The sequence below is a fragment of the Cervus canadensis genome, chromosome 18 (genome assembly GCF_019320065.1).
Source record: "Cervus canadensis isolate Bull #8, Minnesota chromosome 18, ASM1932006v1, whole genome shotgun sequence".
Taxonomy (NCBI): domain Eukaryota; kingdom Metazoa; phylum Chordata; class Mammalia; order Artiodactyla; family Cervidae; genus Cervus; species Cervus canadensis.
Window position 1 is genome coordinate 20,498,137 of NC_057403.1, and position 12,972 is coordinate 20,511,108.

Consider the following 12,972-nt stretch of genomic DNA (forward strand, 5'->3'; position numbering starts at 1 on the left):
CCTCCGCCTCGACAGCTGAAGGGAGCTCGGGTGAACGGAGTTTGCTGCTGCGCTAGCTGATTGGCCTTCAACCCTGTCAATCCGAATCTTGTGGCCCCAGAGTTGGAGTGGGAGGGAAGAAGGTCGATAAGGAGGAAAGGAAGCGTGGGGAACGTGTGGTTGCCCGAAGAAGTGTTAAAAGAGTTTTGCAATCGCCTTAGGGAGGAGGCTCTGGGTAAAAGGAGGAGGAGCCAGGAAGCGAGAGGAATGGACGCGGCCTCGGCGAGTGGGCGGGGCCTAAAAAGTGACACCACGCCCCACCAGGAGAGTTTGCATATTTATAAAGAACCACCGAGATTTTTGGATGACTTGGCAGTCTAGAGGGGCCAGAACACTTCGTTCCTAGCGCGTTTCCGTTTCCGCTAGGATATTGGCGGTTGGTGAGCATCATGGCAACCGTGGTGAGTGTCGGCGTGCTGAGGGCTGAGGAGTCTCAAGCAGGGGGCTGGACGGGGACTCTTGGATCTTAGTGGAGAGGAGGCTGAGGACCTAGACTCCTGGGTCTGAGGAAGGAGGGAGCTGGGGGCCCGGGCTTCTGGATCTGAGGGAGGAAAAAAGAAGAGACTAGGATCCCGGCATCCTGGGTTCAAGTGAATATTTACGGTATCAGTGGTCATATCCGACTCCATCATCGTGTAGGAACTCCAACTTCCAATCCTCTGGGCGCAACCAGTGGCCAGTTCTGCAGTCCTTTGCCTTGAAGTCTGATAAGGGTTGTAGTGTCTTGGGCTCCAAGCCATACAACAGTCTTGGGTTTGTTGGTGGTGTGAGTGGTACCTGAGTACAAGGGGAAACACAGGAGGGGCCTGCCGTATGAGCTTCAGATCGTGGAGTTGCTTACCGAGTCTTGAGCCAAAAGAAAGAGTGTTGAGAACGCAGAGTCGAAAATGGCTGTGGGCACAGAGGCTTGAGATCATGTCATGGAATTGTTTCAACTGTTTTCATATTCCCAGCACTTCATCATGGCATGCCCAGTGTGGATGCTCAATAAGTTATCACTTGAATGAATACATGTGAACTCCGTAAAGGAGAGACCAAGTATACTGGGTCAGGCCCCAAGTACTTTTCTAAGAAACATCTGAATAAAGAAAAGGATGTGGCCTTAGCTTGGAGGTTGGACATGGCTTCCTGGAGGCCTCAGTTCCCATGGTAACCCCAGTCAAATGGGGCTAGGATGGAGATGAGATGGTGCCTGTGGTGTGAACTATGACTCTGTTTCTGTTGTCATGGCAAAGGGGAGTGGATGGTGAAGTGGAAGAGGAAAGGGCAGTGGCCACCCTCCTGAGACACAGTTCACATGGGTGTGGATAAAGTATTGGAAGTGTGAGGGGATGGTAGGGGCAGAGTTTTGTAATGACCTCTGTTTCCATGGGATCAGTGGGCAGCAGGGGGTAGGAGAGGCTTATGGTGAAAGGAAAGGTTTTGTAGGAGGCAGGTCTGTTTATGTTGGGATGGCTAAAGGTTGGGATTCCTGGATCAATGTCTCTTTTCTGTCTCAAGTAATGTCTGATAGGCTGTGTAGGGGTGAGTGGGAGTATGTTCTCAATCTTCTGGTAGTGGTTTGGGGGCAGTGACCAACCTCCTGTGAGGAAGAGTGGGCGGGAAGGGTCACAAACAGCAAGGGAGGAGGCATGTGACCTGAAGGTGATCAGGAAGTCTGAACTCTTGGTTCCAGAGAGAGGAGGGTTTTCCTTGGGTCCTATGACTGTATCTCCTCTCATTCTGGTTAGGAGACCTGTGAGCAGAAACAGGGTTGTGGGCAGGTGGCCAAGGAGTTGGGTCAGTATGCTGGCTTCTTAGACCTCCTTTCTGTATTCACCCTGGAGAGCCACTGATTTACTTTATATCTCCGGATTTATCTATTCTAGACATTGCATATAAATAGAATCATATGACAGGTGACCTTTTGTGTCTGGCTTCTTTGACTCAGCATAGTGTGTTCAAGGTTTACCCTTGTAGCGTGGATCAGAGGTTCATACCTTTTTATGGCTGAATAATATTATGTTGTGTGGCTACCCGTATTTTGTTTGTCTGTTCATCCACTGATGGATATTTTGGGTTATGAATAACACTGCCATGAGTATCTGAGAGGATCTCCCCTGGGTTCTTGAATTATCCCAGGCAGTGTTTACTGATCTCTCCCCCCTTCATGAGAAGGGATAGTGTCTGAGTTTGCTCTTTGGAGAGCTTGGGACACAGGAGGCCTCTGTACCTGCTTGTTGAATGAGCTCAGGATGTCATTCATTCAAACCCCAAACACTGAGCCCTGAGGTAAAGCAGTGAGATGTGTGCTGTGCCCTTCATGGGATAGAACATCCATTAGAGCCGAGAGCATTGATCCAGCAGTCTCTTATGGGTGTGAGATTGACCTACCAGGGGAGGCCCTTCCTTCTGCTTGGATATCCAAAGACCCTAGAACTAGCCAGGCAGGGGCTGGGGCGAGGGAGGGCCTCCCTTAATGACTGATGCTTGATGTAATTCAGTGAGGAGGGTGGGGAGAGCAGGACCCAGGGACCTGCACATGCAGAGGCCCAGTGACAGAGAGCTGGGACTAACAGTGTCATGGGGTCAACCCACCAGCCTTAGTGGGTGATTGCCAAGGAAGGGTGTGGTGTTTGGGCTGCCAGCCTGCCTCTGGGGAGGAGAGAAAAGGACTGTTTCATGGGAGGAGGGCAGGAGGGACAGCTAGGACCACAAAGTCTATACTGTTGCCTCTTCCTCCAACCCCAGACAGCCACAACCAAGGTTCCAGAGATCCGTGATGTGACACGGATTGAGCGTATTGGTGAGTGAGCGTGGATCCGGAACGGGCCCTAGGGTCTGCCTGGCCCCTGTGCCCTTGACCTAGCCCACCTATCCAGGACCCCCAAGAAGGGGAAGTCCCGCACACCATCCCCCATTTCTCCCCCCATCTAAGCAGGAAGGATCCTGAGTTCCAGAGCAGATCAGATTCCCGGGGGTGGGGTGGACTATTACCAGGCCCCAATCCCTCACACCATGCATTGACAGGAGCTAGCAGGTAACCATGTCTTCTGGTTCTTTCTCCGGACACAGGCGCTCACTCCCACATCCGGGGGCTGGGACTTGATGATGCCTTGGAGCCACGGCAGGTAGAGCCCAGGGGGTGGGAAGGCTTCTCTAGGGAGGCCTCAGGTGGAGGGGACCCAGGGCCCTGGGGAATGCAGGGACTGTGTTATGATTTTCCAGATCTTCAGCTGTGCTGTATTTATAAAATTCAGCCACACATAGGTCTCTAAAAGATGGGGATGGGGAAAAGCCTTTTTTTTCTGAAGTCCCAGCCAATAGTTTGGGCCTGAAGGTGGTAGAAATGCAGTAGCAGCTCAGTAGAAAGTCACCTTCCTTATATGTTTTATCACCTCCTACCCCCAGGCTTCCCAGGGCATGGTGGGCCAGCTGGCGGCTCGGAGGGCAGCCGGTGTGGTGCTGGAGATGATCCGAGAAGGGAAGATCGCTGGCCGGGCGGTTCTCATCGCTGGCCAGCCGGGTACTGGGAAGACAGCCATTGCCATGGGTAAGGCACTTCTCCAGGCAGTAGCTCTTTTGGCCTCACCGGATGATCCTCCCATGTAAGTCAGGGTCAGGTTCAGCCGTGTCTAACAGCACAAAATGGCAGTGGCTTAAACACTAAGGGTTTGTTTTGTCACGTAGAAGAATCTGAACATAGGCCAATCCAGGCTTGTTGAGCAGTCCTATGAGGGCTCCTACTGTCTTGCCTCAAGATCACTTGCTTCCATGTCAGGGACACCTCAGGTTGCAAGAAGGTGGCCTATGCTCCAGCCATCCCACCCATACTGCATAGAAGAAGAAGAAAGGAATTGCAATGAGGGTGTATCTCCTAGAGGTAGCTCCTTTTAAGCAGCTGTCTCAGGGCACCCACATTCTGTTGCTTATATTTTATTGACTAGAGTTTAATGACCACACTCTACTGCACAGGAGAGAGAGAGACATTAAAACTTTGTTTTACATTTTAATTCGGACCACTGCTACCTTAGTGAAATGGGTGTTCTGGAACAAAGGAAGATGAGCATTGTGTAGACAACCAGCAGTCTCTTTTGCAATCCATTAGTGATTTAAAAGCCTTTTACTCACAACTGTCCCTTATCCTTGTTGAGCTCTTATCTATCCTTCAAAACCGCACTCCGACATCTTCTCCTTGTTGAAGGTTTGCTGGACTCTTCTGTCTCCCCACTATTCTCATCTTTGTGCCTGGATTATGGGGCCAGGCAGTGAGACTCAAGGTAACAGCTAGGTCCTCAGTTAAGAAAAAGTAACACTCATATTTGGGGACACCAAGATGATTAAGACCGAAGTCCTGACTATGAGGGGCTTCCAGCCTGGGGCAGGTGTTCGTGGACACAGTCCCGTACGTGTAAAGAGCAGAGGCAGCTTCTCCGATGAAGGGCGATGGGAGAGAATGGGGTGGCAGCTGTCAGGAGGGACATCCCAGGTGAGTTAGTACTGGAACTGCGAGTCCGGAAGTCTGGGAGTCCCTTGGATAGACAGTAGGGAGCACGATACCCAGGTGCAGAGTGTGGCATGCCTCTGGAAAGGGGACCAGGGAGAGTTGCCAGCTCGCACTGCTCAGGAGGGTTCAGTGATTTCCTGTCTGGGAGACTTGGCCCAGAGCTGGGCAGAGCCTCAGGAAGGGGAGCTGGCAGAGAGGCCCAGAGCTTGGAGTGATGGCAGGAACTACCCGCTGTCTGCCAGCCGACCCCAGGCCCCAGAACATAGAGGAGGCCCTTCCCTGTGCTGGTTCCAGGGCACGTGTCAGGGTCACGGTTGAGCACCAGGGCATGCCTACCCGCCCTCATCATCGCTCCTATGCAGAGATGTTGTCCCCTGCCAGGGCTTGTTATTTGTGGTTCCCATTAACCAGAGGGGCAGGCTGGTTTGGGGAGCAGCCTAGGCTTCTTAGGATAACTTGGTGCTAAGCATTGAAGCCGGGATTCGGACCTCCACAGTCTCTCTTAACTTTCTCTTTCAGCCCCTTGCCTCCACCCTTGCTCATCTCCCCCAAGCCCTGAGGCTAAATAGCTCTTAGAGATTGGTAGGCAGGTCCAGCATGATTGTAGAGTCGTAAAGTTTATGGTCTGGGCAGCATGGGGTTCCAACCCAGGGCCTCCCAACATGGTCCTCCATCGCTCGCCTTCTCCAAGTCTCCCTGTCTGCCCTGCAGCACCCAGCCCCTCTCTCCTGCTCCTCCTGTCTGAAGAAGGAGAAGAGCTGGTTGGGGACCTGGTGCCTGGACCACCTACCCAAACTGCCTCCCTCCTCAGGCATGGCACAGGCCCTGGGCCCCGACACCCCGTTCACAGCCATCGCAGGCAGTGAGATCTTCTCCCTGGAGATGAGCAAGACAGAGGCGCTGACCCAGGCCTTCCGGCGCTCCATCGGCGTGCGCATCAAGTAAGCAGGAGTGATGGTGGCTCCCAGCAGCCTCGGGACGCCCTCTGAGGGATGCCAGCTCGTCCTGCACCCACGGGCCCACAGGGGTGAGCAGTTCCTGAGGGCCCAGGCCACGGGCTATCTCCTTAGATCTGTTCTTTGGCCAGGGAGGAGACCGAGATCATCGAAGGGGAGGTGGTGGAGATCCAGATTGATCGGCCAGCCACGGGGACGGTGAGTCTGCTCCCGAGTCTAGACTAGTCCAAGGGCTGGAGGGTGAGGGTGCTGGGTCTGCACTGAGGTCAGAATCCCATGGAAGGTTTGAGATGCAGCTTAGAGTCATCCATATGCCGGCAAGAGAGGGTCGGTTGAATTGATGGCAGTTTGTCTATTTGTGAGGGGCGCTTTGAGCTAAGTGGTAGAACAATGGAAAAGGATATGGAAAAGAACATATATATGTCTAACTGAATCACTTTGCAGTACAGCAGAAATGAACACAATATTGTAAATCAACTATGCTTTAAAAAATAAACCGAGCGATGGAATGACAGAGGGGTCTTGAAGTTTCTCACAGTTAATTCCTAATAGGCTTACAGACCCGTTGGATTTGTAGATCCTAATACCTCAACTGTACTCCAGTAAGAATTAATTAGCAGAACTTTCCCGATGGTCCGGTGGTTAGGACTCCGCAATTCCACCACAGATTCAATCCCTGGTCAGGGAGCTAAGATCCTATGTGCCGCTCAGCCATAAAACCAAGACAAAGCAGAAGCAATATTGTAACAAATTCAATAAGGACTTTAAAAATGGTCCACATCCAAAAAAAAAATCTTTAAAAAAAGATTTAAAAAACCCTAAAACTTAGCCAGCACCCCCACCCCTGCCCCTTCCTTCTGCCTCTTTCTGCAATACCTCATAGAAATAGCCACCCTCACCTGTTTTGAGTTTCATTAGCTTTTATCACCCAACTGTGTATTCTAAGATTGCCCATTTTAAAAACTTCATGTCTTTTAAGTCTTCTTTCATAGTCTGGTTTCCCCTTCATCTCTATCTCTCTTTGTCTTAACAGTTTTTCTGTAGGTCTCTTGTTTTTCACCGACATAAAATCACATAACATAAACTAACCATCAACCCTTTCAGAGTCGCTCCTCCTCCCCTCCCACCCCACCTGCAGTCCCTGGCAACCACAAATCTACTTCCTGTCTTAATGGATTTGCCTCCGATGGAATCCGACAATATATGACTTTTTGTGTATGTCTTCGAGGTTCATCCGTGTTTGTAGTTCTCTGTTAAATATTAAGTTACAGGTGTTAATAAAATGCTAAATAAAAGAAAATCTAAAATTGCTTCAAATCCATTGACCTGATGCATAGTCCTACCTTCCATTTCTGTGTATTGTAGGAACACCCTCCTCTTTTTTCATTAGCTTCTCATTTTCAGTGGAAATAGACTTAAAGTGAATAATTGCAGTCAACTTGCACTTTTAGCACTTGTAACAGCCTCCTAAGTTAGTCTTATCTATTGGCAATTAAATTTTGAATTTTAAAAACATGGTAAAAAAAAAAATAAAACATGATAGAAGACTCTTTAAGTATAGGGAAAGCTATTCCCCAGATAGTTCTTTCAGTTAGAGTTTAAAGAGATTACAGAAGAAATCCATGGATATATCCTCGTCAAAATGAACAACCAGGGACTTCCCTGGTGGCCCAGTGGCTGGGACTCTGTGCTTCCAATGCAGGGGGCCTGGGTTCGATCCCTGTTCAGGGAATTAAGATCCACATGCCCTAGCCGAAACCCAGCACAGCCAAAAAGGAAAACTGAAAATGAACAACCAAAACTCCCTTTAACTCCCTCTCCAAACCCACCTGCCACCTGTCCCTACAAAGGGAGCATCTCGCTATGGAAACAACTCCAGGAAACAGGTGCGACAGGACATGCTGGAAAAAGCCCAGACTTGGTGACTGTTTATCCTGTGGGGCGGGAGTGTGACATTTTGTTTTCTTAGCTTATCTGGTGGGGAGGGTGTGTGGCATTTTTGTTTTCCTAGCTTATCTCTTGGGGATGGGGCATGGCATTTTTGTTGTCTTAGCTGTGTTCTTCTGGGTTTGAGGTTAACAAAGGACCACCTTTTATATGGGTATGAAAAACAAATGTTAGAGTGGGACCCCCCCGCCTTGACCCTTCGGTGGGACCTCAGGTACCTGTTGTTTTTACAGATTTCCTCTTAGGTTTTTGTTTGTTTCTCTTTGGGGGGCATGTGGGATCTCAGTTCCTCAACCAGGGATCAGGCTCACGCCTCCTGCATGGGAATTGTGGAGTTTTAACCACTGGACCACCAGGGAAGTCCCTGTCTGTTCCTTTACTGGTTTTAATTTATTTATTTAGGCTGAGCCAGGTCTTAGTTGTGGCATATGGGATCTAGTTCCCTGACCAGGGATCGAACCTGGGCCCCCTGCATTAAGAGTACAGAGTCTTATCCACTGGACTGCGAGGCAAGTCCCCTTTACTGGATTTTTAATAACAACTTTATTAAGGCACAACTGACCTCCAATAAGCCACACCCTAGAAAGTTTTCAGGATTTTAGGTTTTGACATATACATGCCCACAAAGCTGTCACCGAGGCTGTGACAGTGGATATCTTCATCAAGCCCCCAGCACTGCCCCATGTCATGTTGGTTCTGAAGCTGTGCTGGGGAGACATCAGGGCCCCCTCTAAACCCCTTACCTGTCACCCCTCAGGGCTCCAAAGTGGGCAAGCTGACCCTCAAGACCACAGAGATGGAGACCATATATGACCTGGGCACCAAGATGATCGAATCCCTGACCAAGGACAAGGTCCAGGCAGGGTGAGCAGTGGGGGCCACACCCGGTGGCCGGGTTAGGGGGCCTCTAGCTCTTCCTGTCCTCACCCCTGCCCTCCTTCCCTTGCAGGGACGTGATCACCATCGACAAGGCCACAGGCAAGATCTCTAAGCTGGGACGCTCCTTCACACGTGCTCGTGACTATGACGCCATGGGCTCCCAGGTGGGCTGGGCTCCTGGGTCCCCTCACTCAGGCACCAGCATGTTTCTCTCTCCCCCATCCCCCAGCGCCAACAGGGTCTGGATCCTCCTGTCACCCCAGCCCTGTGTCTCTGGCCCTCCTGGTGCTTCCCCGTACCCTCCAGGACAGCCAGGGACCCTCAGCTTCCTGGTTTCCGGGTCCTCCAGGAACCCCTGTCCAGTGCTCTGGACTGCCCGAGTCTTTATCCCTCAGGCGTGGGCTTTCTGCATAACCCCCATCTGGATTCCTAACTCCATTCCGGGGAGCCTGTCTCCCCTTGACAGCCCCCCGGGGCCCCCGCTTCATGCTCTTTTCTGCCCTTGTTAACCCTGCACCCCGCCCCGACCCCATAGACCAAGTTCGTGCAGTGCCCAGACGGGGAGCTGCAGAAACGCAAGGAGGTGGTGCACACGGTGTCCCTCCACGAGATCGACGTCATCAACTCGCGCACTCAGGGCTTCCTGGCGCTCTTCTCAGGTGAGGCCCATCCGTCCCACCCCCGCCGGGTGGCCCCCTCCCCTCCCCGCCATGCACCAGGACGGCCTGGCGTTTCCGTCCCCTCCATCCCTCTTTGCCGTCTTCCACTCTTCTCCACCTGTGGTTTGCTTCGTCTCTCCCCGTCTGTTGCCTCTCTGGGACGTCTCTGGCTCCCCGGCCGCTATCATGTCACCACTCCAGCTCGGTCTCTGTGTCCCCGGCGTCCCATCTCTCTCTGCCTTCGTCCATCATCCTCCCCCACCCCCGGCCCTGGATCCCTCTCTCCTCTCTGACACCCTGCCCCCCCACCCCCACCCCGCCTCCCACAGGCGACACAGGGGAGATCAAGTCCGAAGTCCGAGAGCAGATCAACGCCAAGGTGGCCGAGTGGCGGGAGGAGGGCAAGGCGGAGATCATCCCCGGCGTGAGTACCCAGGCCAGGCCAGGTGGGGGGGCGCGGGAGAAGAGGGGTGTGGGAGGTGGGTGTGACGCCCGCCCAATGGCCCCCAGGTGCTGTTCATCGACGAGGTCCACATGCTGGACATTGAGAGCTTCTCCTTCCTCAACCGGGCCCTGGAGAGTGACATGGCGCCTGTCCTCATCATGGCTACCAACCGCGGCATCACCCGGTGAGCCCCCGCCGGCCCCCGAGGAGGCCCCAGGAGAACAGGGAGCAAGTCGCTCGTACCTCACTGCTGCATAGAAATAAAGGGAACAGAACTTGGTATTTTCTCTTGACCTAAGGATACAGTGGAAAAATCCCTGAGGCAGGAAGAGTACCAGACAACGTAAAGCTTGGGTGCCTCTGCCGTGGGGTTTTGCTGTGCCCAGTTCTCCCTGCTGGCTCTTCCTCGCCTCATCTTCAAAAGTCCACAGGAAGGGAGAAGGAAGTGGGGGGCAGAGAGCTCATGAGAGCTGGGGGCCTGAAGGCTGCACCCAGCATGGCCACCTGGACCCGTTGCCCGGGGCTGCTCAGGTGCATGATTTCAGACTTGTGCCAGCTGAAGCCCAGGGAAGAAAGGGCGCGACCACCAGGGGCAAGGGGCAGGTTGTCCCTGGCTCTTGGCTCAGCATTTCCTCAGAAGGAGTTCAGGTGCTGGATATCGTCTCAGCCCCATCCCGTTCCCTTCTCTCGTCGCAAAACACATACTGCAGGGCCTGTGGGATCTTAGTTCACCAACCAGGGATCTAACCTGTGCCCCCTGCGTAGGAATCTTGGAGTCTTAATCACTGGACCACCAGGGAAGCCCCTTATCTTACTAATTTTATTTTTTGGCCATGCCACATGGCTTGCCACATCTTAATTTCCCAACCAGGATTCAAAACTGTGCCCCCTGCAGTGGAAGCACGGAGTCGTAACCACTGGACCACCAAGGAGTTCCCTCAACCCTGTTTTCAAGACGGGGGACAGCTAGGCCCGGTGACTTCCCCACGGTCACATGTGGAAAGCAGCAGGGCTGGAATTTGGTATCCAAATGAGCATGTTTGTAGCAGCTAAAGGTCAGGCCAGGGGATCAGGGGCGTCACTTGTGAGAGGCTGCAAACCCAGTCACTCCTCATTATCCTGCAGATATCTTCCATATTTGTGATTCTGCTTACTTGCTACAGATGATCTGTAGCCCCCAAATCGATATTTGCCACACTTTGGCTGTCATTCACGGGTGTGTGCAGAGCAGGGAAAAATTGAATGGCCCACGGCAGACAGTCCAGGCGACGGTCAAAGCAGGTGATGCTCCGCCTCCTAGTTTCAGCTCACATGCTATAATCAAGCATCCTTTTCTTGATCTACTCGTTGCCACTGGCGTCACACTGTATGCTGTTTGTTCCTGATGATTTTGCACTTTAAAATGGCCCCTAGGGGACTTCGCTGGCAGTCAAGTGGTTAGGAGTCCGCACTTCCAAAGCAGGGAGCAAGGGTTTGATCCCTGGTTGGGAAACTAGGATTCCACATGTTGTGTGGAGCGGCCAGAAAATTAAAATAAATCATAAAGTGTCCCCCAGCTGTCGAATGTCTCTGAGCACAGCAGGGATGGGCCGTATGGAGAAAACACGTGTTAGATAGCATCTGTCGGGGACAAGTTCAGAGGCTATGGGCATGAGTTCAGCATGAAAAGTCAATAATATATACTGAGTCGGGTGTCTTTAAACAGAAACACCTGAAACCAGGCTATCTGGTGGCCAGACATTGTGACAGAGGTTGTCAAGAGCCTAGCCATGTGTTACTGTTTCCTCCAGGGGCAGTGGTTCAGTACTTGCTAATTGAGTGATTGCCCCCAAGTTATAGATCCCAGCTCCCACACATAACAGGAATCTGCTATTTCCTGGCACCGGCCACGTGCCTGACCTTGTGCTCGGCCAGGTGCAGTGGGGGTACAGGGTGGGCCCAGTCCCTCCCTTGTGGAGCTCTGGGTCCAGCAGAGGAGTGGGACCTTGATGCAGTAATCCAAGACCTAGATCTCTAGCTCAGACCAGCCTGGCTCCGAAGGGGGAGCGACGCAGTTAGGGGGTGGTGACGCCAGCCCGAAGCTGAAGGCTCAGCGGTATTTGGCCCAGTGAGTGGTCTGTGGCGAGGGGGTGGGTGGGATGGGGTGTTCTGAGTGTAGAGAAGGAAGGGCCCGGTTCTAGGGGCGTCACCCTGATGGCACTCCCTTCCTCCTCCTCCCCAGGATCCGGGGCACCAGCTACCAGAGCCCCCACGGCATCCCCATCGACCTGCTGGACCGGCTGCTCATCGTCTCCACCTCCCCCTACAGCGAGAAGGACACAAAGCAGATCCTTCGTATCCGGTGCGGGCGGGGCCCCACCTCCCGGGCAGGACCAGGCTGCCGGCCAGAGGGGCTGGTGTCCACCCTGCTTGACGCGTGGGGACCGCTGAGGCCTGCGGAGGAGGTCACGGCCTGCCAGAAGCAGGGCTGGGCAGGGCATCTGAGCTGTGGCCTCTGATGGGTGGGCGGGGCTCTTTGGACAAGGGCGGGGCTGTGCAGGTGCCTGGCACAGGGGAAAGAGCCCTGAAAGGGGGAGGCTCAGGAGGCCCGAGGTTGAGGTCCAGCTCCTGCCTCGGTGGCCCTTCTCCGCGTTCTGGGCTTCCGAGGATTCTGACTGCTCATGGCTCGGTCCCTGGCTGAACACCCCCGCCCCTCCCTGCCCGCAGGTGCGAGGAGGAAGACGTGGAGATGAGCGAGGACGCCTACACGGTGCTGACCCGCATCGGGCTGGAGACCTCACTGCGCTATGCCATCCAGCTCATCACGGCTGCTAGCCTGGTGTGCCGCAAACGCAAGGTGAGCCGCCGAGTCCACCCAGCGTCAGAGGAGTGAGCGGTCCACACGCCACTCCCAGGGCTTTCCCTGGGCGGTTGCATTTAGTCCCAGAACTTAAAAGTTTTCGAAGGCAGGGAACTTCGGGCCCTTGGGTGTATTTCTGTGGCTCCCAGCCTGACATATGGGAGGTGCTGGGTAAATATCTGTTGGCTGCCAGTTGATGCTGTTAAGTCCATTTTACAGATGAAGAAACTGAGGGATGGAGTGGTGGGGCCCACAGCCAGGAGGCGGTCATGGCAGGACGTGACCTGGCCCCTGGGTGGGTCCCCCCTGAGGTCTCGTGTCCCCCATCAGGGCACCGAGGTGCAGGTGGACGACATCAAACGGGTCTACTCGCTCTTCCTGGACGAGTCGCGCTCCACGCAGTACATGAAGGAATACCAAGATGCCTTCCTCTTCAACGAGCTCAGTGAGTATCCCCATCGTGCCTGCCCCGGAGAGGGAGGAGGGAGCCCTGGCCCTGCCTGCTGGGCGGCTCTGACCACGTGGCTTTCCTTCTCCCCACAGAAGGTGAAACCATGGACACCTCCTGAGCTGATCACCTTTCCCCCTCACCCCCACCCCCGTTTTCTACTAGAGTTCTGACACTGTGACTTTGTATAAAATGGTTCTGAAACTGGACCCATCGTGTGTGTGTGTGTGTGTGTGTGTGTGTGTGTGTGCGCGCGCACGAGCCCCTAGAAAGA

The 12,972-nt window shown here is 53.5% G+C and overlaps 1 protein-coding gene across 1 annotated transcript; it reads left to right on the forward strand.

Annotated features, from left to right (window-relative positions):
• The first annotated feature begins 52 nt into the window (after positions 1 to 52).
• RUVBL2 (RuvB like AAA ATPase 2) lies at positions 53 to 12,907 on the forward strand. The gene is made up of 15 exons (XM_043436601.1): positions 53 to 440; positions 2,770 to 2,824; positions 3,094 to 3,149; positions 3,430 to 3,571; positions 5,337 to 5,466; positions 5,613 to 5,679; positions 8,186 to 8,292; positions 8,378 to 8,471; positions 8,843 to 8,966; positions 9,296 to 9,390; positions 9,477 to 9,595; positions 11,633 to 11,752; positions 12,118 to 12,247; positions 12,581 to 12,695; positions 12,794 to 12,907. Exons 1-15 carry the CDS (start codon positions 429 to 431, stop codon positions 12,817 to 12,819), a joined length of 1,392 nt encoding a protein of 463 aa, XP_043292536.1. The 5' UTR covers positions 53 to 428; the 3' UTR covers positions 12,820 to 12,907.
• The last annotated feature ends 65 nt before the right edge of the window (positions 12,908 to 12,972 follow it).